Below are 24,249 nucleotides of genomic sequence, written 5' to 3' on the forward strand. Positions count from 1 at the left end.
TTTAAACACGATGCAAGAGGCCCTCTGACTATCTGACTGATCTGAGGTCCCGGCCCTGCGGACCGGTGGCCTTAACGTGACATGCAGCCAGTCCCTCGAGCCCTTCGGTGCTCCTATCGGGTCCTTGATCATCGGTCGCTAAGGTCCCTCTTCGGGCCCCTTCGAGCACTGCCCGTGGCCAAATCGGGCCCCTTACCGGCAAAGGAATTGTGTGTATGCCCCTGCCCCTGCCCCAGCCCCTGCCCAACACATGGAGGGCAGAGGGCTCACTGACTCAGGGATCTGACCGATGCAAATCGTGGGCCTCGGCCTTCTTCAGAAGCGGTTCATTCAGAACTGGTAGTGCCTGACCAGCATAGAGGCCCTCATCGACTCAGAGGGGGGCGGGGGAGGTAATCGGCATAAAGTACTCTCTGACATTTGAGCGTTCGGCCCTGCGGGCCGGAGCCTCTTAATGCCACCTTTGATCAGCCCTCTCGCTCTCCGCGACCTCAAATAGGACCAATAATCGTTATAATCAAATAGGACCCATTATCGGTGCCGAGGGGCCGCTCGGACTGCTCGGGGGGTAAGGAAAGGGAACCTATTCCCTGCGCCCCCCGTGCTTGCGCCACTGTTTCTGCGCTTCGTATCCGCCCAAACGGCTATGGACGAAAACGAATCCATCGTGAATGTATGAGCCACCGTGGTACATTCTGCCACTGGGCTCGAGTTCGGGCCGAAACTTTGCGGAACTGCTACGTGAAAAAGAAAACAAAGCAAAGGGAATGAGAGCATAAACTAGCAAAGTATGCCGCAACAGGCCGCCTCAGGGGGCCATCATCACAGCTTGAGAAATTGGTCGGCCGGGCGGCTCGTTAACGTTAGACGGTGGCGTCACAAAGTCGCACTGGCTCGCGCGGCGGCGTTGCATGGCAACGTCAACAGCGTCGATCGGAAAGCGATAGTCGCGCAGAGATGCTGTGGTTGGTCTTGTCTATTATCGCGCAGTGCGGCACCAAGTCTGTATTGTTATGCGGCCTCGGTGAGTGCTATTATGTTGCGGATGGGAGAAATTTGAAATGGTGTGTCAGCGTTGGGCAAGAATGAGCATCAAAGGCAGTTTTTCTTGGCAGCAATGTGCCATCCTGTGGAGTGGCCTCTTGCAAGAGTGTTAAACGGCACAATACTGACATTTTATTTGTTTACATTTCCAAAAACGATCCAACCGTCCTGAAAACATGGCTACACCGTTGCTCTTGGAATGACACTACAAATGCGGAAAATGCGGTAATCTGATTTCAAGTAATCACTTCAATTCGGTAATCACTTTCAAGATCATGACTATGATCCTGGCCATCTGCTTGAGGCCAGTCTTATGCCCAATGTCAAACGATGCCTTCGGCCAAGTGCGGTTCCTTCTATGCAACTGGGTATCGCCGGCACGCCGAAGTGAGTATGCGTGTGCTTAAAAGAACAATTCCCGTCCGTTTTATGCAGAAATCTTTAAACCCGATTCACAGTCACTAATGCATGCACAACCCATGCCGCTCTGTGCAGTTTGTAGACTATAATACAAGATTCAAACGAGACTTTCCGACCAAAATCTTGTTGACAAGGTGGGGCCTGACTACCACACAAGTGGCGCAGCCATCTATGTTACACGGGGGAAGGGGGAGGGGAGAGTCAGGGGCGTAGCCAGGGGTTGCGGCGGGAGAGGGGGGGGGGGCAAGTTTGCAAGAGCGAGTCCCAGCCCCATTGATAGTACGTCTATTACACTGTGAACTGACTAACAAACCCCACAACCGCTAATAGGTACAGTACCTACTACCTAGCGCATCAATGAGCTACCAAAATTGGTTTGCCCTGGTGCCTTAAACATTCTTTCATTTGCGTGCCGTACACGTTCGCTCTGCAATATGCGAGTCTTGTCACTAATCAAGAACTTTTGGGCTCTTCGTGTTACTGTCCATGGTAGTGTCTGAGATTTCAAATAAAGTGTATTTGCCTGGTCGCCAAAGTCGGTGATTACACACAGTAATGGCCTGGTAAAAAAACTGTTCTTGCGCCTGAAACATAGGCCTTAAACCTCACGGCCAGAGACGAATGGAGGGGGTGGGGGGGGGGGGGGGTTGGAGTCTCGGAGGGCCGTGCTGTTCTGGTGTATTTTCGCGTCGGAAAACAGTTATGGCGACGCCGGCCCTCTGGGGCAGCCGATGCACTGAAATGGGACCATGAGACAGGGCAGTCCAGCCAGATCCGTGGTTTTGGCCAGGAGCGGTAGATATCAGTATGGTGCACGCAGTGCAGTACTCGTCGGTCGTTGACCGTCCCTCTTACCCGTTCGGATTATGTCAGGTTGGACCACCAAAAAATGTGGTCCAGCGTGACAAAAAAGTGTATAAAAACAAGCATGCGACAACGAATGAATGGGCATGTCCGGGTCCAAGACGTTTTACTGTCGCAATGAGAAACAAAACTGGTGACTTGTGATAAGGTCTGATAAATGCAGCTGCTAGGTACGTGGAAGTAACTGTGTTTCGATGTGTCGCAGGTCCAAGATCCAGCTGTGGTGGAAGCGGCAGCGCATGCACACGATGTGGAGGCCGTCTACCAGCAAGCAGCCGCGATGCCTTCAGTGCCCGTCCTGAACGAAGTGGACGAAGACGACGGGGTCAACGAGTCGGGCGAAGACAAGATCCATGGCGGTAACGGCGAGTGAACCGAAAGTGGCCCCGCTGCCGCGACGGGATGGACGAGGTCAACATCGAGCAGGGGGAGCTGGCCTTCGTTGTTGGCTTTGTGGCGGCCAAATGCAAACACCTCGATCCAAGTATGGGACTGTCGACCCGAGAGGCACCACCCGCATCCATCGACGCGCCATGGCACCATGGTGCCATGGCGCGACGCACATCCATCTGCGCCTCAGATGGCTTAATCAGGCTGGGGCTGAGCGGGCTGCTGCCAGGCGCGCAGCCAAACAGGTGCGACATCAGGTGGACAGCGCGAAGTGAACATCGTTGTGCTTGTGTGAGCATGCGTAAGTGAGCTTTAGTGAGCATTGTTTGACCTTTTTTTGTCCTGCATGCTTGTGCGTCTGTCTGAGGCATGGACGGTTCCTTTGCAGATATAAGTTTTGGACTGTTTCAGACTGGTTATCATGACGCATAACTCTAGATTTAAGCTGAAAAATATATAGTAGTGTTCTCCGCCCCCCCCCCCCCCCCCCCTATTTGCTTTATGTCCTCGCCGAGCGTGCACAGTGGAGTGTATGCTGGACACAAGAATCGTTTTAGTAAAATACGGCGAATTACTATGAGTTATACGCGTGTTCGATGAATTGGCTGCATAGCATGGTGGATATGATCTTGATGAACGCCACGCGCCACGACATTCAGAGGCTTCGTCGCATAGTTGTCGCAATGTGCAATGTCCGCAATGTCCTATGTTCTACCAGGCAGCATAACACTGCCGTCGTGTCAAACTACCTCAATCGCACATCAGTGCAACCCGGCGCATCATTACGTATAGTGCTGAGGTTCAACATGACAGTTCGGATGACGATCCTGGTGCCGCTCAGTTCCTCATTTGGTAGTGGCTGGACCTTGGGCAGGTTCGCCAGCCTGCATTTAAGCAGCTGTAGGCTGGCCAACTTCAATGCATCACCATAGACTCAATGGTCGGCATCCTCAGCAAGTGGGAGTGCTATGGCACACAGGTTCCCGGTTCCTAGGCCTATATTCGCTGTTATACACCCAGTGCGGCAAAAAATCCCCTTTCATATGTCATCATAGTTCTTCTTGAAGTGCGCTGCGGCGATCGCCAGATGCATTTGCCAGAACGTACTCCGGAGTAGCACACATGAAAATAATGCAGGCGGAGCGGTAACGACAGGGTGCGACTTTGTGACGTCACCGTACGAGTGAAGGGAAAGTGCCGGAAAAATCCCCGGATGATCATACCTTATCACATGGCCTTGGGCCGCCTTAAAACCAAACCCGGCCTTTGACAGGCTCAATGGCTTTAAAGCAGTGTGCCCATGTTTCCATGGCAACGCCGGTTCGTTTAGCCACGCCCATTAGTAGCTCCCTCGTGGAGTCACACCAGCGGTGATCATGAGGAATGGAGGTTGTTGACGATTTTAAGCGTGACCGGATATAGTTAATCATTGTATATTAAAAATAACCATTGATTTTTCCATATGAGAGACTATGAAAGAAAGAGCACCGCGTGCTAAAGGTCCAAGGCTGCAAAAAAAAACTACAGGCATGAAATGCGGACGCGAGGGTGTCGTGCCGAGGTGCTGAAGGGCGGCGGGGATCAGAGACCATGATCCCACACTTTTTAAAAGAATGTTTAAGATTTCTTTTGTCTGAGACTCTCTCACGCCTGTATGATGCCCTGAGACCTGCAATCTGCAACACCATCGCCTTCACTTCCGCAGGTTTGACTGCAGCTTCCCTGCGTTATTACGTCTTACCTCTTCATGCCTACGGTTATCTGCCACGTGAACATCTGCTATGTATATGTCAGCACTGACGAGCATCCGGGATGCAGATATATACCAGCGCTTAGGAATATTGGCGTGGGGTAGTAATTGCGATGCGAACAGAACAATAACGGTTCCATCAAACATTTGCACGCACGCATATGTGTCATACAGGCATCAGCAAGCGTTAGCATTACGAACATCTGCGTCCGAACACTCGCCCACGATCATCTCCGACACAAGCATCCGCTTTACAAATGTTTGTCCAGTCACCATGACGCCGCTGTCAGAATCGAAGCACCCGTCGAGTGCAAAATTTCTACCCAGTCACGCGCGTTGCGACTGTAGGAATGTTTGGGCGACCAGAAAGGCAATCTGTTGGGAGGTCGGCGAACAATGCGACGGTTTTGTGCTTGGCGGACCTGCAATCCTTCACCCGGTGGAATGACGTGGACCAATTCCGCCTGATTGGATGCCACTCCACCGACCCGCGAGGAAGCTGAAATGCGGCTCCACTTGCTGATGTTTTGTTACCGCTCCAAGCGCATCGGAAAGCAGGGATGCTTTCCAAACCTCCAGATCTGTCGGTTTGCTTGCTTACGTACCGCGCGAATTGCGCTGACCTTGCTTAGTTTGCTCCAAAAAGTTTGCGTGAAAGCAGTAAACGTAGGAAGACGAAGTGGTTCTGTTTTTAGTTATGTTTCTTTAGGGAAATAACAGACCAATTAAACATGCTATGCCTTTTCCAGTGACTCCCCTTCGCGGATGATAGTAGAAAACTCTGAGGGGGGGGGGGACTCACTCATCACTGACCAACGGGTGTGCAGGAGCCTACAGGAAGTGGTGCGGATAGGGGTCAGAGGGACATCTCTGGCAGGTGGCACAACGCCTCCCATCTCGTGAGAAATAAATTAATATTAACATGGAAGGTAACAAAGGTGAAGGAAACAAAAGGAAAGGTGGTACATGGAAGGAAATACAAAACATTGAGGCTCCCCCCCCCCCCGCTCCACTTCTCTGGCTTTTTCTACACCACTGGGGCGCGAGGGGATAAAGCCTTCAATATTCATTTCCCTCTAATGCGACAATACCTCGACACCATCCAGAGCTAATCAAGGTGTCCCTCGCGCGGCGGCCGCGAGTGGGCGACGCGAGGGATTCGACCGTTCGCAGCAAAAACCAGAGTGGCATTTGCGACGCTTTGGACGACGCTACAAAAACGACTCGTAGCAGATGACAAAGGCTGACGCATCGTCTCGGGCTGCAGAGCACAGACACAGGTGGGTCCGCAGCACGTGATGGTGCAGGTCGTATGACGCGCCGATAGCGGTACGCTGGTGCCGGCCTGCCGCGTGGAGTCCTCCAGCAGGATGCCCTTTCAAAAGTTTTTGAGCCGATGATAAACTGAGGATTAACAGGGACGGGCATGACGCGATTCTTAGGAAATGCATTCCTTCCGAATGGCTCAGGGGCCCCACAGCGAATATCGATGTATGATGGAAGCCCCTGATTCAAATGCATGTAGCCCTCCAACTTTGCTGTGTATACGTACCGCGCCGTCCGCCAGAGGGCAGCTCTGGCGGTGACCCAGCTCCGGTAGCGGGTGGTGGTACTTAAAGTTGTACTCGTACGGCTCCAGCATCCGGATCTTGCCCCACCTGCTGGGCGGCCCAGAGTCAGACGCTCGGACGCGGGGTGGCCGGGGTTAGACGCCCGGTCCCAGGGGTGACCGGGGTCAAACACCAGGTCCCGGGGGTGGCCGGAGTCAGACGCCCGGACGCGGAGCGGCCGGGGTCAAACACCAGGTCTCGGGGGTGGCCGGGGTCAGACACTCGGTTCCGAGGGTGGCCGGTGTCAGACACCGGCTGCCAGGGGTGGCCGGGGCCAGTTGCCCGGACGGGGTAAAGGGGAGGAGATACTGCAGCGTCATCAGAGTTGCATGAATGCATTGATGTGCGGGCCGAAGGCTACATTTTTTTCTGAAGTCTGCATATTGCTTGTATACTGGTAATTTTAGTGACCTTTTACTGATGGTTGGCTTGTATCGCTTGCAATGGCGTAAGCATGGAGGCAGGACAGTATTACACAGAAAAAGAGTTTCGCCTATGATGAGGTACAGACAAGCCCCGAGAGTGGGAGATGGAGACTGACCTGCGTATCTCAATGCATCAATGCAGTGCAGGATCATATGGGAACTCGGCGTCATCGAACTAGCTAAGGCTCGAACGATGAGGAAACGTATACAGCGCGGACTAAGATCTCACAGCCTTGCACCTGTGGTACAAGATGCAGTGAAGAAAAGCATCCGTAAAAATGGAAATGTGATGTGAAAGACACCGGAACTTGCTTTGATATTGGCTGAAAGGCCCGCCACATAGACATTTTTCCATTACAGCCTGGGACAGTTACTCAATTTCGGCTGTTTCATTAACACGACGAGCAAAGGGGCGTGCTTTTATTTATTCTGCACCTATTTGTGATAGCGATTTGGGCTACATGCGCGTGGCAAACAGCAAATTATCAAACATTGCACGAAACAGATGGTCCGGACGGTGACGTCGTCATGCTTTCCTGTGTTGTTTTTTGGTAGGGGAGGGGGTTCATAGTTTGATGTGAGATACATTTGGCGCAGCGCGCCACCAAAAACAGCAAAAGCCGTATGTCCGTGGCCTCCAGGCATCGTGTCAATGGACCATACTATTGACCCGATTTCCTTCAGATGTATTTAGGCTACTCAACCGGATGTGGCCCAGGCAGAGTCCGAACTTGCGAATGAACGTCACGCATACGGATATTGTACATGACAAAATGCAATGAAGTCTGTTTATATGCCCCTTCTCCCATCTCCAAACACCTTCACCAACGTAAGTACTACGCTGGGGACTCAGCAAATGTTGCAAATCGATATTCACACAAGCGTGTTTTCATCAATCGTCCATGTTACGCAACCGACAACGGCACGACCGCGGCGAGTCGTCCGCGCTCGACGTGCTGATCGTTATCACTCAATCACCATTAAACTAATGAGCGTCATTGCGTTAGCTCCTGGGTAAGGTCGTGAGTGTCGAACTGCAAATGTTGTATGGTCGCGGGTCCACCAGGCACTAAGTAATTCCGGCGCTCGCAATCCCCCGAAAATGGGGGGGGGGGGCAGGTACTACTTCCGTTAGAGTCACTTTTCACTATATAACGTCACGGCTTATGCTTTTCTTCAAAAGTTTAACGCTAATACTAACCATTTGAAATTAGGAGAGAAAAAGCAGTCGCCCTGCCTTACCCGGTGTCCGTGGATCGAGCCCTCCCCCCCCCCCCCGCCGCCCCGCCCCCCGCCTCGTGCCTCTCACTGCGCGTGGCCGAACGGGGTGACACACCTGTTGAAGAAGAGCACGATGGCAAGCATCCAAACGCCGAGCACGATGATGATGATGCTGATCTCCTCGGCACTCAGCACGTCCGTATGCTCGCCGTGCGGGGAGCGGAGGATGCCCAGAGGCACTGCAAGCGTGGCGGTCGATTAAATCACGCAGCTGGTCGTAGCACGCGGGTTATGTCGACCATCACGCAACTGGTCTGCACGGTAACAAGAACCCAACAAACCCCACGGCGCCATAAATGAGAGATTAGAACGTGGGGGCTGGGCTGGGAACGAGACCTGAAGCGATTCAGTTCTGGAGTTAAAAGTTACGGCTTCTCCATGCATATCGCGCATGACTGATTCCGCGCTAAGCTCGACCCGCGTGCTTCGAGGCTGATTTTCCAGCCAAGCTCCTATTGCAAAGTGATACGTGGCCCCACGCTCTTCCTTGAGTGGAGGGCGCGTGGCGATACCTGCAACAGTCGCCACAACACTCACATGTGGGCGGCGTGTGGAAGAAAATCACAGGACTGGTGCCGATCGGGGAGCCGTTACTAGATGAAGTCATCACCAGACGGTACTGAGTTTCGGGCCTCAGGTTATCCAGGGTCACTGACCTCTGGTGACCCCGAACGTCAGCTATAACCCGGTAACTGCGGAGCGGAGCTTGGTCAAATAATTTGCGTTGGCTGTGATTGAATCTACACGCGGATGATGAGTTCGATTCTGCGGCCAAAGGCGGCTGATCATGTTTTTATATGTGTGTGTGTGTATGATTGGGGTGGGGGGTACACCATAGGTTTAAGGAATATTTCTTTCAATACAGCGCTCATAGCCGTAGCGACGTAACGTCAAATTCTGTGAAGTTTCGAACTTGAATCCGTCCTTTTTGCCTGAAGCCGATTCCATATCTGCATGTGGCGAGAGGATGTTTCTTTCAATGCAACACTCACAGCCGTAGCGGCGTAGCGTCAAATTACGCGAAGTTGCAAACCTGTACCCGTCCCCTCTCTCCCTGCAGCCGATTCCATAGCTGCATGCGGCGAGACGCTCTAGGACACAAGATAAAAAACAAGAAGTTTAAAGATCAATGGTAAAAAGGTAACAAGATTTTCGACGGAATAAAAGTCAGTTGTTCAGTGCATTAGCGAGGAACATTAGTCACATAGATAAAACAGTAGCATTAGCCTTATTCCTCGGAAAAACCAGGAGAATCGAAATACAGTTAAGTTGATATTTCGGAATTATGCCTTTCTCGAAACAATAGCAGAAGCTATTCTTTAGTAGAAAGTAAAAGAAAAACAATTCAAATATAAAAAGTGAAAGGGCATGAAGTCAAAAGCGATAAGATTAAAATAAAACGATTCAAACGGCGATAAGTCAAAAGAACAAAAAGTCAAAGGTATGAATATAAGGAGTCAACAAGTCAAACGGAATAAGAATAAGAACGACACGTGCCAACACGAGAGGTCAAACATCATGAATTCGGTGAGCAACAAGCAACAAGAGGCAAAGGTTAGAAAATAAAGGTAAAAAACAAAACTCAAAAGGAAAAGAAGATGCCAAAGAATAAAAGTCTAACGGAACAAAGAGCGTTCAAAAACAGCTACACATAAGTTAAGATGCTTCAAGACCAAGCAGATCCCGGGATCCCGAGGAACCCACCCGCGCGGGCCAATTTTAGGTAGCCCTGGTCGGAATACAGAAGACATTCACTGGAATGCCCTCCCCCCCCCCTCAAATTCATACCGAAACTCGTGACCATTCTGCCTGCGGAAAGACATACAGATGTGACAGATTATTTCTGGCCTGCACTCCGACGCACAGGTTCCCACCGCTCCCCAAATTCCCTAACCAAACTCAACGACCACGACGCATATACAAGAACCGGGAACACTCAGACGATTCTAAATTTATCGTTGCCCACAGTTGTCAAAAGCCACCCACACTTTAAAGGAAATCTGTTGCTTTTTACGACTGTCTTCGTGTCTACCATCACCTCTACCTGCTATTCTTTCTGCTGAAAATAAGCTGCCCTAGCATGGCAACGCTGAAAAACACAAGTAGATATCATTATTCTAATATTGGTCACTGTGATGTGCTTCCATCGTCCTCCGCGACCCCCTGGCGTTTCACTGGCGTTTCATTGGCCTTCTTAGACCCAAAAATCACTGGGAGATATGTGAGCTTCAATTTCTCCAACCAAGGTAAGTACCCTAGATACCGCGTTGAGGAGAGGGAATTGGTTGCTGCGGGAGTTCACTTGCCCTCTTCCCGCTCGAAGCTAGGAGACCATCTGAAAAGCCTCACGTGGTAGCTATCTCTAAGGAGGTCGCATTTTGTCTAGGAAACCTCTGAAAATTTCTCCCAACTGAAGGTACGCGATGGCGCTCGGACGCAGAGTACGTTTATAACCATGTTGTCCTGAGTTTGGAAGGGGTCGAAAACAGACAATTCGAAATGCATCACGTCACCAAGAACAATTATGCGTCAAGAAAAGCAATGGATTCACGTAAACAACGCCCGATACATTCACGAGGCCGGCAATTGGCCGAGCTAAGCCTACCAGCTAAGAGGAGGCGGGGGCGTAGACAACGTTCTCAATTGCGCAAAGTACGTTTACACAACTGCATTACGTTACATAAAAAGCCTTTCCACATTGTCGCGGCACAGGCACCACTTCACCACCAGCGCCGCCTGACGGCGCTGGCGGGCCGCTGACCTGGCGTTGATGGGTCGGTAGATGACCTGCAGCGCGAGCGGGGCCGAGCCGGGCAGGGGCGCGCCAAGCGTCCATGTCAGGCACACGGTGTACGGCGTCGAGTGGCGGATGGTGAGGTTGGCTGGCACCGGCGGCTGCCAGCCTGCCGGCGGCCGGCGCCCGTCAGGTCACCGGCCGGCCGTGGCGTCGCACCAAAGGCGCCCGCCGGTCGGCACGGGTCGTTTCAGCGGACTGGTGCAGGCCATTGAGATCAAGTGGCCAGCATGCTATTCAGCATTCAGCGAAGGTGGAACATTCCTTTCGAGTGGGTTTGAAGAGTGCCTTCGGACGATTTAGGACGCCGCCCCGGGTTGTGTGACGTTAGTCGCGTTGGTCGCGTTCTGACCGCAAGCTGGGACGGCAGACGCGCGCGGAACGAGCGGCACGGACGGGCAGACAGACGGGGCCGGACACTTGGCGAGGGATTTTTCGTGTGTGGGGAGGGGATAAATTAATCTAAGTCCTGTTGTTTCTCCTTGAATTATCACTGTTGATCACACTGATTTCATAAACCACCAATTTTAATTTTCAAATAAAAAGAATCAGTTTCATAGAAGCAACAGCCACCATGGAAGAGCTCCTCGTGAAAGGGGGAATCAATTCGCCGCACAAGCTATGGCACCGCTACTGGCCTGAAGACTGAAGTTGCCTATTTGTCATTTCTTCCATCGAAACTCGACACGCCAGTTTTCTACAGAATACTGGCGAGAAATTACACCCAGAAGAGCCTCAGGGCCATCAGTTGCAGTCAAGGCATCCCAGAGGAGCCAAAGGTTGAAAGAGAATAGTTAACACTATGAAGAACGTCTGAAAGCAACACAAGCAAATGAAAAGCAGGAATAAAATCGAATACCTCCGCAGGGACTCGGGGTTCAGAGGTCTCTGAGATGTAAAACAATTTCTTGCCACATTTGCTACAGACTTTCTCTACGAGACGGCAATGGGGGCGGTGCTCTTTACACGGCCTTGGGCGGAGCTAATCGCGGCTTTTCTCCTCACGCGTTAGGCCAGCATCACAGGTAAGAGGGACCAATCGGGGCGCATGGCGAGTTGTGACGTCACCAGAAGCTTGATCAATTAGCGTATTTGCGGCGTATGGTCGCATGCGGCGGCCAAACCAGCCGGCGGTCTTTCTTGCTGATATTACTTCTTGGTGTCCCATACCAAAATTCAACGAAAGGTGTATAATTATGTGTTTACCTTGCTGGAACCAACAAAACTAGTTAGAGCTTTTGTGATACAGTCTCCGCGTCTGTGCAGTCGTTAAAAGCTGGCAACTTGGGCGTAAAACAGATCCGTGCGTCAGACAGTGGCTAACGTAATTTATACGCAGAAATGTTGGGGTCTTTGTGGACCGGTTATACCCATCGACTGTCCTGTTGCAGCAAAGCGCAATGCATGTGCCAACCAGCTCGACACTCTCATCTAGACCGACGTGATGGAGCAACTGGCTCGGTCGTTAACGGGGCTGTGCATGTAAAATTCAGTCTTTGAACACCGTTTGAACCCCTTGAGTGCAACGTATTTTTCAATTACTCGAGCATCTTAGTTGACCCTCCAATATATAATATGCCTGATGTTATCTGTCACCAACTTTAGTCAACCTCAAACTATCAGTAACTACGCAGCCGGTACCTTATCGTTTTGCAAGCATGCACGAGGTTGGCGCGATAATTCTGTTGGCAAACAACAAGTAAAGACACAACATTTTACCACATTTTTCCGATTTTGTATGAAGGTTTGAATTCAAATAGCCACCCGAAAGATCATTCGGTACAGCTCACAGCGCCCTTCGTAAGAACAAAACCCCTCCAGTTTCTGAGCTACACGCCCGCAAAGCTGTGCGGATTATTTCGTGCAGACATTTCAATGTCTCCCAGGCGTCCATGACGCCATAATAGTATCATTCAAATCCTACCATTCCATTGGCCATGCGGCAATCAAGGCCAGTACGAATGCAGTGGTGTCGTTCGTATCTGGCATTCGCGAGCACAATTTCCCAGATATAACGGCTGTCAATTGCCTTCCAATCAATGTTATGCAAGGTACGATGGCGCGATCAAACAATGATGTATTGAGAAGCATTTGTACTAAAAAGAGAAAGTTTGTTGTATCGAGCAGTCTTTTCCACCTCAAAGTATACCAATAGTTTTGGGTGAACTTATTTCATCACCTCATCACGTCTGATATCTGCTTCAATATTTTCACACGTGGAACATCCGCTTTGGCCAGCTCAGCTTCAGCTTTTCGTTGCCTGAGCGCGGTTTCAAGCGACATCGGCTCTCCCCGCTTCGGACACGAACCGGTCATCTGTCGCCCCGGCTGGACGATTGGACAGCTCCTGGCCAGTAAACGGTGGGTTTTTCGTTATTTCTGCCCGTCGGGACGACGATTATCAGTCATTCGTCTTTCCCGGCTGTGTCGGGATGCCGCAGCTGGACGCTGCGCGGCCGACGGCCGGCGCTGCCAGCCAACATTCCTCTGACAAATGTCGGGCACGGTCCGCGGAGGATTTATGAAGAAGGCAGCGAGGGGTCGCCGAATACCAGCTCGTGGTGTAAACGGGGGCGGAGGATTAAGGAAAAAGGCAGGGAGGGATCACCGAATACCAACTCCTGGTGTAGGCGGGGGTACCGGATTTAGGAAGAAGGCAGCGAGGGGTCGCCGAATACCAGCTCGTCGTGCATGCCAGGGCATGTAAGAGAACCGCCAGAAGGAGTGCGAGGTGTCCGACAACCATAGGGAGAAGCGCCCTAATTACGCGGTTAGGCGGTTCTTCATTATGCCGAACGCAAGGAAATGGTTCACAGACAGCACCGTGGACCAGCGGCAGCCAGCTGACCGCGAAGCGCCAATGCGCCAGCTGTTCTACGCCACATGGGCACCCAGGACTACCTCAGTTGAAATAGGACGGCTTTGTTTGAACTGTTGATTTGAATATGCTAATAAAATGTTTCTTTTAATTTGCACGCCTTAAGATATTCGTGTCTCCAACTTTGGTAAATGTAGCTCAGATTAGAAGAGCTTGCGCTACACGTCTTTCAAGATTATGAGCACCCAGAATGTGTCAGTCCCCCGGGAGTAAAGCTTAAATGTTATATGTGCATGATTAGGGGCTATGTTCTCAAAAAACCGCACATTGGCAAGCTTTCTACTTACGTACGGCTCATCCATAGACGTGCGCATGTGGGAGGGGAGGGGGGGGGGGAAGGCGCACCCTTTCCATCGAAAGGTTTACGCCAAAACGGACAGGGGGCTTCGGGCAGCTGTTCCTGCTGTAAGTCACGGTCGCCTAAGCCTTTGTATGGGTAGCAAGGCCCACAATATTTAATTCCGAATACTGCGGGGCTATCTGCGAGCTGAGTTTCGGGACGTTTTGGGAAGGTCACCTGTGCTACTCTCTATCCTTTACCCTCTACCCTGTGCTACCTGGAAGAAGGGCTACCCTCGCGTGTAGGCTGCCCAGGCCAGCAAAGACTGGCTGTGGGCTGACCTCAAACGAGATCCGCTCATTGATGTTTCAGGGCTCTGAAAATAATGGTAAAACAAATCCATTTGCCGGTGGAAAAGCCGGCAGGGAAATCCAGTGAAAACCGGCGGAAACCGGTATTTACCAGTGTAAAGTCGTCAGCTTCCGCGGGTTCACAAGGCGCCCACCCGAGCCCTCCATTCGTCGAGCAGAAAAGCTCGTCTTCGCGTGGGAGGGGGTGGGGGGGGGGGACGTAAAAAAGAATCGGGCGTACAGCTCACCATCGGAAAAGCCGCCTCACGGGATGACATGCGAGAGTGACAGGCGTGCATTTTAAAGATTTCCGCGGTCCCCCTATCGTATCCCTGCATCCCTTTTGCAGTGTATGCACAAAGGTGTCCCGCAAACAGCCCCACCACACGCCCACTATCTGCCCCTGCAAGTGAAGCTGCCATCTTTGGCAATGGTCATTCCAACATCGGCATCTTCCAGCAGTGGCTGGACCACTTTCAGCGTTTTCGTCCCGCTGGCCGCGTGCTTCTGATAATGGATGGCCACCGAAGATACGCGTCGGAGGAATTAGCTGACAAAGTCGGAGGACTTTATGCTGAGCCGCAATGCTTGGCCTCTAACACAACGTACGGGCGTTGTGTGCTGCGATAAAACGTTAGTGTCATGGAGGAAAAATGAAAGGCGATTGATCTGATCATTAGGGGCGCCGGTCATTAGGAGCATCAGCCCGTCATTAGGGGCTCTGGTTGTTGCGCTGTGGGAAAGCGCGTTCCGAAAAGTGCACGAATGTAGACCTTTTGGCAACTGTTTCTTTATTGCCGCACACATGCATTTTCAGTCTTCCTCTTCCAGGTTTAGAAGAACAGTGGATAGAACTACGTGCTGACGAACTTGCTGCCTTTGTAACTGAGCCGTTTAACGACAACTATCATGTGATTGTTCGGCGTGCGTAGTTAGAACACATTTCCATGATATCAATGCATGAGAGCCGCAACCGGGCGCACAAACATCTAATCTCAAGCGGGTGTACAACATACACATTTTATGAATCTTGCCATGTTGGAAAATTAACACGCCAGAAGCTAAGTGTGTCAGGACAGTCAAATTTTTCAGTTATTATTGAGGTGGCACATGAATTGATATGCCTCGACTGGTTTTGGCCATCTGAAACGTGCCTTCATGCAAACCAGAACCCGTGCGTCGTTTACCGCGCATCGCTCAAATAATAGAAAGCCAGGACTGGCCGTGAAATGTCAAGCGCGTCATGATGTGAAAATATTGCGACGTATGCCCACCATTTTTTCGATGGCATACTGCTACCGCCGATTTCTAATGAATCTCCCAGGTGCCGGAACTCGTGAGTTTCAGGGTTCTATACGCAGCTTTCATCAGCGACGCCTTGCGCCAACACTCCATCAAAGTGGCAAGTGGGCGTCGTGTGTTTTACGCAAACCTAATAAGACTTCGCCATATATTTCTCGTCCAGCCCTGGCGTATTCTTTTAGTATATCTGTTCTGGTAGCGTTATTGTGATAGCAGATCCATTTGTGCTGAAATGGACGGTGTCATTCGTCTTAACGTCCCCACGTAGTATAATGCTCGTAGTGGGCTGAGGGGGTACAAAAAAACACCATGCAGGAAAAAAACAAAGAGAGAGAGAGAGAGAGAAGAGGAGAAGAGAGAGAGGAGAGAGAGAGAGAGAGAGAGAGAGAGAGGAGAGAGAGAGAAGAGAGGAGAGAGAGAGAGAGAGGAGAGAGAGAAGAGATAAGAGAGAGAGAGAAGAGAGAGAAGAGAGATAAGAGAGCTAGAGAGATAGAGGAAGAAGAGAGAGAGAGCGCGCGGAAGAAGAGAGAGAGAGCGAGAGAGAATAGAGAGAGAGAGAGAGAGATAGATCAAGGCGTAGAGAGAGAGAAGAGAAGAATAGAGTATCTAAAATAGGAGAGAGCTGAGAAGAGAGGCGCGAGAGAGAGAGAGACAGGAGAGCGGGCGGGAGAGAGACAGCGGGCTAATAGCCGTGGAGAGAGAATAAGATAGCTGAAGAGGAGAGACGAGGAAGAGAGGACGCAGCGTCAGGCGAGCGGCGACTGGGTGAACTGCAACGATCGAGCATGACCAACGGGAGGACGTACGGATATCTCACACCCACACATGTACCTGTTAACCCTGAAGCCCCGCGCGGCCGCAGGATCAGTACGGCCAGAGCCAGGACGACCGGCCAGTTTGCGGAGCACAAACAGAAACCGTCCCGTCTTCTCAACATCGTATGCCAAGCACGCCCGGGGCCAGGTGTGCGGTGACACGAGGCCAACGCGGCATGGTGCTCCTGCTCCGGCTCCTGCTCCTGCTTGTGTCGCTATCCCTGCTCTGGCTCCTGCTCCAGCCTTGCTCCTGCCCCTGTTCCTGCGAAGATATGGAACACAACGCGTGGGGTGGACGGCTGCTTTAAAGGGCAGCAGGGAACGCGATGTGGGTAGTGATGATTTCTGACAATAATCTAGTCTTGGTCGTGCTTCATTTTCATTGCCTCCAGCCTGACTTGGATCACTGAACCTCCAGCTTCGCTTAGCATTACACTTAGGCTACTTTAAATGCCAGCTACATACCAGCACATCATGGAGTTTCGCACAGTTGGCGCATGACAAGTGACAGGCCGTAACGCCTCGCATTTCTAACCGGAAGACGTTCAAGGCCCGTTCGAAGCCGCCGGAATTTACAACGAACATCGAGCTGAGCATACGACAGCTGCGCACCCGGCGTTCCGGAAATGTCGACCGACTTTGTCTTGAATCTTGTCCTTGCGTTATTTCGTGTTTTTTTTTAACATTTTGAGTACGTTAAGTTAGCAATCTTCAGTATGCCGAGAGGTCTTGGTTAAACGATGCTGTAATGCTAAATAACAATTTTATTAAAGTCACTCAATAATTTGAGCTGCACGTATCCTCAAGAGTGACAAGGGGTCAGAAAGTTTGAGCAAAATATTCTTATATCGAGTTGCATTGAACAGTATTTAGTGCGCGAATATTCCTAGCTTCAATGCCACGTTTCATATATTCAATGGGCGAGATACCAGACGTGCGTGGATATTTGCGTGGATTATTTAACGCCTTGCTAACAAAAAGTGGAGTGCAATTCGAAGCGGATGGCACGGTTTTAACCACTCAGTCAGGTACAGTGAAATGACCACCGTACAAGGGCCTTTCATCCTGGACAACCTGTGATTTTCCGAACATTTCACAAAGAGCTGATCCTGCAGTCGTCTTCAGATGTGTGGGTTGTTCAAATTATGGTTGTCTGTGTAAAGTTGACACTTGTAAAAAGTCACCGGGCTTCAAAACGCTCGCTGTCACGGATTCGAAATTAGCTTTAAAAAGAAAATGCTGGGAAGTACAGGTTCAATATGACACTTGCATGAAGATTGGGGCTAAAGCTCACTTGTCCCAATTGCAACAGCTGCAAGCTATTCTTACGCGAAAATGATCGAAGGGTACGAAAAGACGAAAAGAAGCGTGAAGTGGCCGCGGCAAAGGCTAGCAAATGTAAAAAAACGCGTTCCATTTCCAATGTGTCTAACAGTTGCCCAAAATTCGATTAATCACAACTGACTGACACGACTGTTTTTTCTAATAAAATGGGCATTTTGAGCCCTCAGGTGTTAAGGCTTCGGACAGCCAGCGTTATCTTTGCTCTCATTCTGCCTTTTCTAACCAACTGTGCATTATTCAGACAATCGTTGGAGTAGAGCTTCTCGAAATTTTATGTTTTCTGTTCTCGTACCCTACCGAAGGATTGATACACCCTGTCACGGGGATAAATAAGGACATAGACACCTGGCGGGACGTAGAGATTAAGATAGAGCCGGATGATAATACAATACCGGGATTTACATTACGTGTCGGACTGCGCCAACCCCATTTCGACCTCCCTGTCCAGAAAAGAGCCAGACGCGAGCTCTGCAGGCCCACCGGTGCTGAGTGCGCTGAACGCTGACAGAGAGTGTCGCTCAGCTCGAGAACTGGCGACGTCTGTGCCAGTGAGTGGGGCGGCGCGAGACCTTCTCGGCAGCAGAACCTCCCTGCCCCGACCCCTCCATCAGGCGCGGCAGCCGTCGAGGGCCGGCGCGAGGTGGCGCAGACAGCGCCTTTATCGGGTCAGCTCGGCGCGCGTCAGACGAGCTTGAGAGCCGCCACATCCCGGCCGGGGCGCCGCCGGCAACGTGACACGTGACCTGGAGACTGCGCAGCGACCGCCCGCCGCCCAGATCGGGCCGATAGCCGGCCGAATGCAGCGGCGCTTTTCCCGATGGGCCGCCGGCGGGATCGCCATGCAGCCGGCTTGTGCGGCGCGGTGGTGGGCGCTGCAACAACTCGGCATGGATTGGTTTTCGCAGTCCAATCTGGTTCATCGGATCTTGAAGCCAATCTGCACACTAAGCGACGTTTTAGCGAATTTCTAAGCCGGGTCGGTCGACTCCGTCACAGGAAACCACTTCCCCGAGCGATGCATTACGATTCAGTCCCGCTTCACAAAAAGGCAAATGAGGTGTGTACAAAATGAGGAGTGAGCACTCAGTGCTTCTTGAACAAACTGTTGTCTGTTCCAACTGTCATAATCCATTTGCGCTGCGCGTTGTTTTATTCCAATTCCAATCCTGACCCGCGATACTTGCAGCTGCCCCGAACTGGACCGATCCAATCCATGAATTGCTTACACAATCCGCGACGACGTCTAGCGGTCATCAGCCGGAATCCCATTTAGAACTTACCTCCAGAGTGTGCCGCTTAAGTCTACGTGGGTGCGACCTTCAGCCGGCATTTGCGTCGGCCTATTGCGGCCGGGCGGAGATGTCAGGCGGAGCAATGGGGGCTCGCCGCCGAAACAACCTCGTCCATTCTTCACGACAGGGACGTAGGAAGCCGCCGGCGGCGGCGGCGGCGACGGAGGTGGCGGGGGTTAAAGGTAAAGGTGACAAGGGCCATTTAGATGGATGCAGATTGATAACCCGAGTTCGTCAGAGTCTGTTGGTGTAAGTATTATTCTGTCAAAAACGAACGACGCCACTCAGCAGTTTGTGCATGCTCCGCTTCCAACGAAGCACAAGCACATTTGGGATGACAAGGATGCCAGATTTTTCAAATTACTCGATATGTCAAATAAATAAATAAACTCACAACACACGAGTTCTTGTCACTCCACTAGGTGCGTCATGTGGCTACGTGATTTTATGCTGCAAACGAGTGACTTTTGGCTTAACTACATGCAATTTATTTTGATTTCGGCACCAGTTGCCTTGATTATTGGCCTATGAACGAAAAATCATACCGCCCATTATGGGTCTGATGTTAAAACCACTCAGAACACGTCAGTGGCAGACCATCTATGGTCGAACGCATCGGAATGCAGCAAGACCATACATCATGCCATTACAGGCCCCTTGCCGATGTGCCTTAGCTGGGCGATGGATATTGCGCAGTTTGACATCAATCGGCATTGTCACGAGCTCCTTCGTCGCTAACAGCCCTTCGTCCACGAATGTCTCTTGGTTTGGCTATTACGGGCCGTGCGTCATAATATGGCAGCAATGATCAGCGGCGCAGCGGTTCCAGTTGACTGGCGCAGCGGGCTGCTGCCAAATGCCCATTTGCGGCACACAAACCATCGATGATCGATGACACCGGATCACAGGCGTATGAATGGGACTTATCCAGGAGGTGTGGCACTAGAACGTGCAGACGGTCCACCGCGTGTATTTCCGTGGTCCGACATGACAGGTGATGATTCCATTTTGGGTCATAATACAAATGTTTGTACCTTTTCAGAGTGCTCAGACGTGACGCGCACACAGCGGTGCGCAGGCACAGCGGTGCATCCACGTGAAGTGTTGCCGGCCTATTCCTTCGTTGGAAAGACAGTGCTGCACCACACAGGTGCAGTGTGGTGCAGTACGCACTGCACCCTCAGACGTGACCGTGCCGCAGTGACTCCGCGAACGTTCGCTGAATCGACAGCGGGAAATGCCTTGAAATACCGGCAGTATCCCAGAATTGCCGTCCCTAGGTGTAGAACAATACCCCATGAAAGATACTTTTACTCCTTTTCGCTATCTTTATGTGAGTCTTTCACTCTAACTTGGCATTGTTTACTATACGTAGTAAGCCCATGTTCCCCTTCCACATATGTTGCTATGGTATCATCCAAGTTCTATCTCACTTGAAGTCACCAAGCATAAACAGGCTCCACAGAACCTGGACTCCTAAGGTTATGTCCTGCCTCACCTACATCCGAATGGTGGGCAAATCATCATCGCTCTTGAATCACCAAATCAGCATCAAGACCGGAATCTCTGTAGCCTTCTTGTCCATGGCTCGAAGCTAGGTCTGAACAGAAAAAGTGGATCATAATGGAAAATAAAATTTTGAGGTATCTGTTAATCCTGCGCCCGGGGGAGGCGGGAAGTTGACTTCCCCTCACGGCCTTTCGAGCACAGGTAAAAAGATGAACGTCCGCAGCGGCACAAAATTTGTAGCACCTATTCATCTATGAACTTTGCATCCTTTGTGCAACTTTAAAGTTTTTATCCACTTAGAGCAGTGACCAACGTCAGATCAAAAAGGTCAACCTTCTAAAAACTTTGACAACACATATCTTTTTGTGGGTCATAGGGCAGGGTCAGTGACATGAAGTCACATAAACTTTTGCTATTCTTTGTAAATAATGCAAATTTGCACGCATGTTCGTTTAGTTTTGGTGTTTGCATGCAATGTAAATAGTGCTAATTCACTTGCAAAACCATTTTATGACCACAGATCATGTGGCCTTGGCCCAGGTCATTGCCTGCCTCTATGGATACCTTCTGCAAAACACATGCTTAGCTGGAAATAGGCAGTTTTATCAGGTAATTTTGGACGCAGAATTCAAATACCCAACTGAAAACTTGCTCTCTGTATCAGTCTAATGCATACTGAGGTCACAATAGATGGCATGAAGACATGCAAGATCATATGACGTCAAAAAAGATCAATGACCTATGTTGGCAGTATTGGGAAGGCTAGATGAACGAGTGCGACGCGTTCAACTACTCCGTTGTCATGTTTGTAAAGCTGATGATGTATAATTTCATGCACCAACGCGCCTGTCCTCAGCTTATTACAATTACGTTGCGAGGCGTCGAAGGAGCTAGGCATAATGAAGACAACAGCTGTGCAATCTTGAGTACCTGAAGATTTACAATACACCATTTCTGACCACGAAAGAGCATTGTACTGGTCAGATAGACCCGGATAGCAGTCCAGTTTTTTCATTCGGATGGTTCATGAGTTTTACCTAATTTGACCTTTCATGACCTCTAGGTCAACCCAAAATGATACTCTACTGTCTGGGATGCTTTTGTCCCACAGCTGCACTTGATAAAATTAACTTAGTCAGAAGCACACTGTGAAAAAATATCGTTCATGTAGGTTTCTGGTAGACCAATTATGAACGGTGACGTAATTTGACCTACCGCTTGTGAGTGGACAGAAATTGTTGGAATGCCCCTCCCCCCCCCCCCCCCCCCCCAGTCTTAATGCTTATTACCGCATCTTGAATATCCGCGCTGGAATGTCAACATATATTTTAAGTGTACCTATCAGAGCGACTGTTTTCGACCTATCATAACATTTGGCGACTCCACATTTAACCTAACATCACAAATTTTGTGAGCATTCTTCATGATTTGACGAGACCTCCACTGCGGTATCTTTGGATTTTTCATACGACGTCTGGAAGTTGGACGTCACAGGAGGAAGTTAATTCCCCCCCCCCCCCCCCCGACCGGGCGCGGTTGTCTCAGACCCGCGGCTGCGTGCAGCTTAATAACAAATGTGAGCAGAGGCGGAGTAATACAAGCGTCAAGATATACCTAGCGGAGCAGGGAATCCAAAGTCGTCTGATGCTATGCCTCATATATGTACATATCGACCCCCAATCGTGGTGGAAGATTGGCCAAGATCAGTATTGGTAAGACGAGGAGAAGTAAGGCATCTTCTCTAGATTTACCATTAGCAAAGGCATCTAACAAGCTGCCATTCGATCCGCGTACCGCACGGCCTAACACTGGTCTCCCGCCCATGTATGCCCTGCCTTCAATGCAGAGAGCTCCAGTCGCTCGCATTCATTCGCATTCTCCTCGTTTCAGCGTGTCGAAGTCAACAACTCAGCAGACCGTGGGCATGCGCGGCCGATGGTCAAATGTCAGGCATCAAGGTGTACAGAAAAAGGACTGCCCAAAAAGTGCATCACGGAGCACCCTGGCAACGCCGGACTGAATGGGTCGGAAATGATGAACGTAGCGACCAATGGGCATGGTATGACGTCTTAACCCGGACGCATGCGCCCCACCGGATGTGTCCGACAGCTAGTAAAACAGAGTGGCAGCCTCGGTGGTGATGACATTTTTGTTTTATGGGCGCGGCAACTGCAACGATCATTCTGCGCCCACTACCTGGCCAGGCAATCTTCATTTCAACGACGCGTGCGTACAGAGTGCCCGGCCGTCCAGGTCGCCAAGCTTGAATTTGGCGTACCAAAGTTGGAGTCACACACAGCCACGGGGCGTTAAAGAGGTGAGAACATCATCTTAAAACTTATATGCTCCGTGACCTCAAACGATCCTCGTGTCAAAGATCGGTTCCCCCTCATAAAGGAGCGTAGAGACAACCTCCACCGCGTGTGCGGGTCGAAGTAACGATGACGCTCAGCTCCCCGGTGGGGACACTGCACGAGGACATGAGCAACTGACAGTGGGTGATCGTACCTAGGACACGATAACGCTTAACCTCCGGCCAGAGGAAAACGGTGCGTACCGAAGGTGCACAGAATGATCGCCGTTGGCACACACATACGCGGACGTGAAAACTAGGCTCAGACAAGCCCTCTCCAAGTTCAGGTCCGATCAAAGTTTGCTTCTGTTCGAGTGCTGACGCTCCGGTGCTAACATCTCGGGAAACCCTTGTTATCCCTCGTGATTACATAATTTGTTCTCAGATTTCCACACGCCATTTTGTTAACGCCTAGGCACGTGTACAACTTCGCTGTGAAGTCATGGCACTTCAAACAAAAACTACAGGTGGCCTATCCTTGTGGCCACCAGTTGCTGAGCAATCTACATCACGGGCCTGACAACGAAGTCACCAGTCAAGCTGACCGTGACGTCACGCTACCCACCACGGCCCGGCCCCCCGTCTAGCCGGTAACCGCCCGCCGTCCGGTGTCTCCGCAGCCGCTCACCTGCGCGTCGCTCGTCGCTGGCGTCGCACGCGCCTCCGGATTCGAGCCGAGGGGTAGCGCACCGTCGCCCGTGACGACCGCCAACCGACTGAGCACGCCGTGCTCCGCCTCCACCGTCGTCGGGTCATCACGGACCGTCTCGTGCACCGGCCACCGCGCCGGCAGAGCGAGGCTGCAGCGTGCACTGAGCACCCTGAAGGCCCCGAGGGTCCCGAATACCGGACCTGGACGCTATTGGGGGGCCGTCTCGTAGGAAAAATGTAAATTTTCGCAAAAACTCTGCGGATGTAGGCCTCAGGACCAAGCTATGATGCCCCTAAAAGGTGGCAGGTTTGAGGGCTGCAATGACCAGCATGACACCACAACCTTTATTGGGCGGGATGGCACGCACTCATCTAGAGGAGATAGTTACCCGTAGAACAGCAAAATCGCCCAGTACAGCCAACAGTCCCTGGTGGAGCCGGGTATAAAACTCTTAACTCGGGGAAGGACCCCCCCTCCCCCGTCTGACCCTCGTCTTAGCTACGTCCCTGTCCACTGTCAACCTGTTTTCAAGTAACAATGTTTTTAAATGGGCGCGGGAGGGCCGCATCGGAGAAGCTTTGCGAGTGCTAAGCGCTCATCAAATACAGACTTTCTGGTGACTTGACCGGACACTTGAAATGAGATTTCAAAGGTGTGTTGCTCATTCAGTTTGTGTTTTACAACCATCTAAGAAGTGGTCGTTATTGACTCTCATGTCTGTTGTCACCTCGTTCGTACTAAAAAGAAGTGTTCAAAATTTATACCGGGATTTTGAACTGAAACGGTAATTTTGCAGTGCATGCGGGGCAGTTCACAGCTCTGCCGTTCTTAAGATCTAAGCCCATCTAGATTCTGAGCTAAAACCCGCAATGATGAGCTAAAGATTTCGGGGGGAC

The 24,249-nt window shown here is 51.1% G+C and overlaps 1 protein-coding gene across 1 annotated transcript in view; it reads right to left on the reverse strand.

Annotated features, from left to right (window-relative positions):
• Positions 1-23,409, reverse strand: part of LOC119105378 (uncharacterized) — a 29,464-nt gene extending 6,055 nt beyond the window's left edge. The window contains exons 1-6 of the mRNA XM_037228844.1: positions 23,330-23,409; positions 16,220-16,465; positions 10,546-10,687; positions 8,322-8,476; positions 7,840-7,963; positions 6,021-6,126 (exon numbers count right to left, since the gene is read on the reverse strand). Coding sequence (XP_037084739.1) covers positions 6,021-6,126; positions 7,840-7,963; positions 8,322-8,476; positions 10,546-10,687; positions 16,220-16,325 — 633 coding nt within the window. The 5' untranslated portion in view covers positions 16,326-16,465; positions 23,330-23,409. The remainder of the gene's footprint in view (positions 1-6,020; positions 6,127-7,839; positions 7,964-8,321; positions 8,477-10,545; positions 10,688-16,219; positions 16,466-23,329) is intronic.
• Positions 23,410-24,249: the final 840 nt, after the last annotated feature.

This window comes from Pollicipes pollicipes, unplaced genomic scaffold, assembly GCF_011947565.3.
Source record: "Pollicipes pollicipes isolate AB1234 unplaced genomic scaffold, Ppol_2.1 Scaffold_6138;HRSCAF=7277_pilon_pilon_pilon, whole genome shotgun sequence".
Taxonomy (NCBI): Eukaryota; Metazoa; Arthropoda; class Thecostraca; order Pollicipedomorpha; family Pollicipedidae; genus Pollicipes; species Pollicipes pollicipes.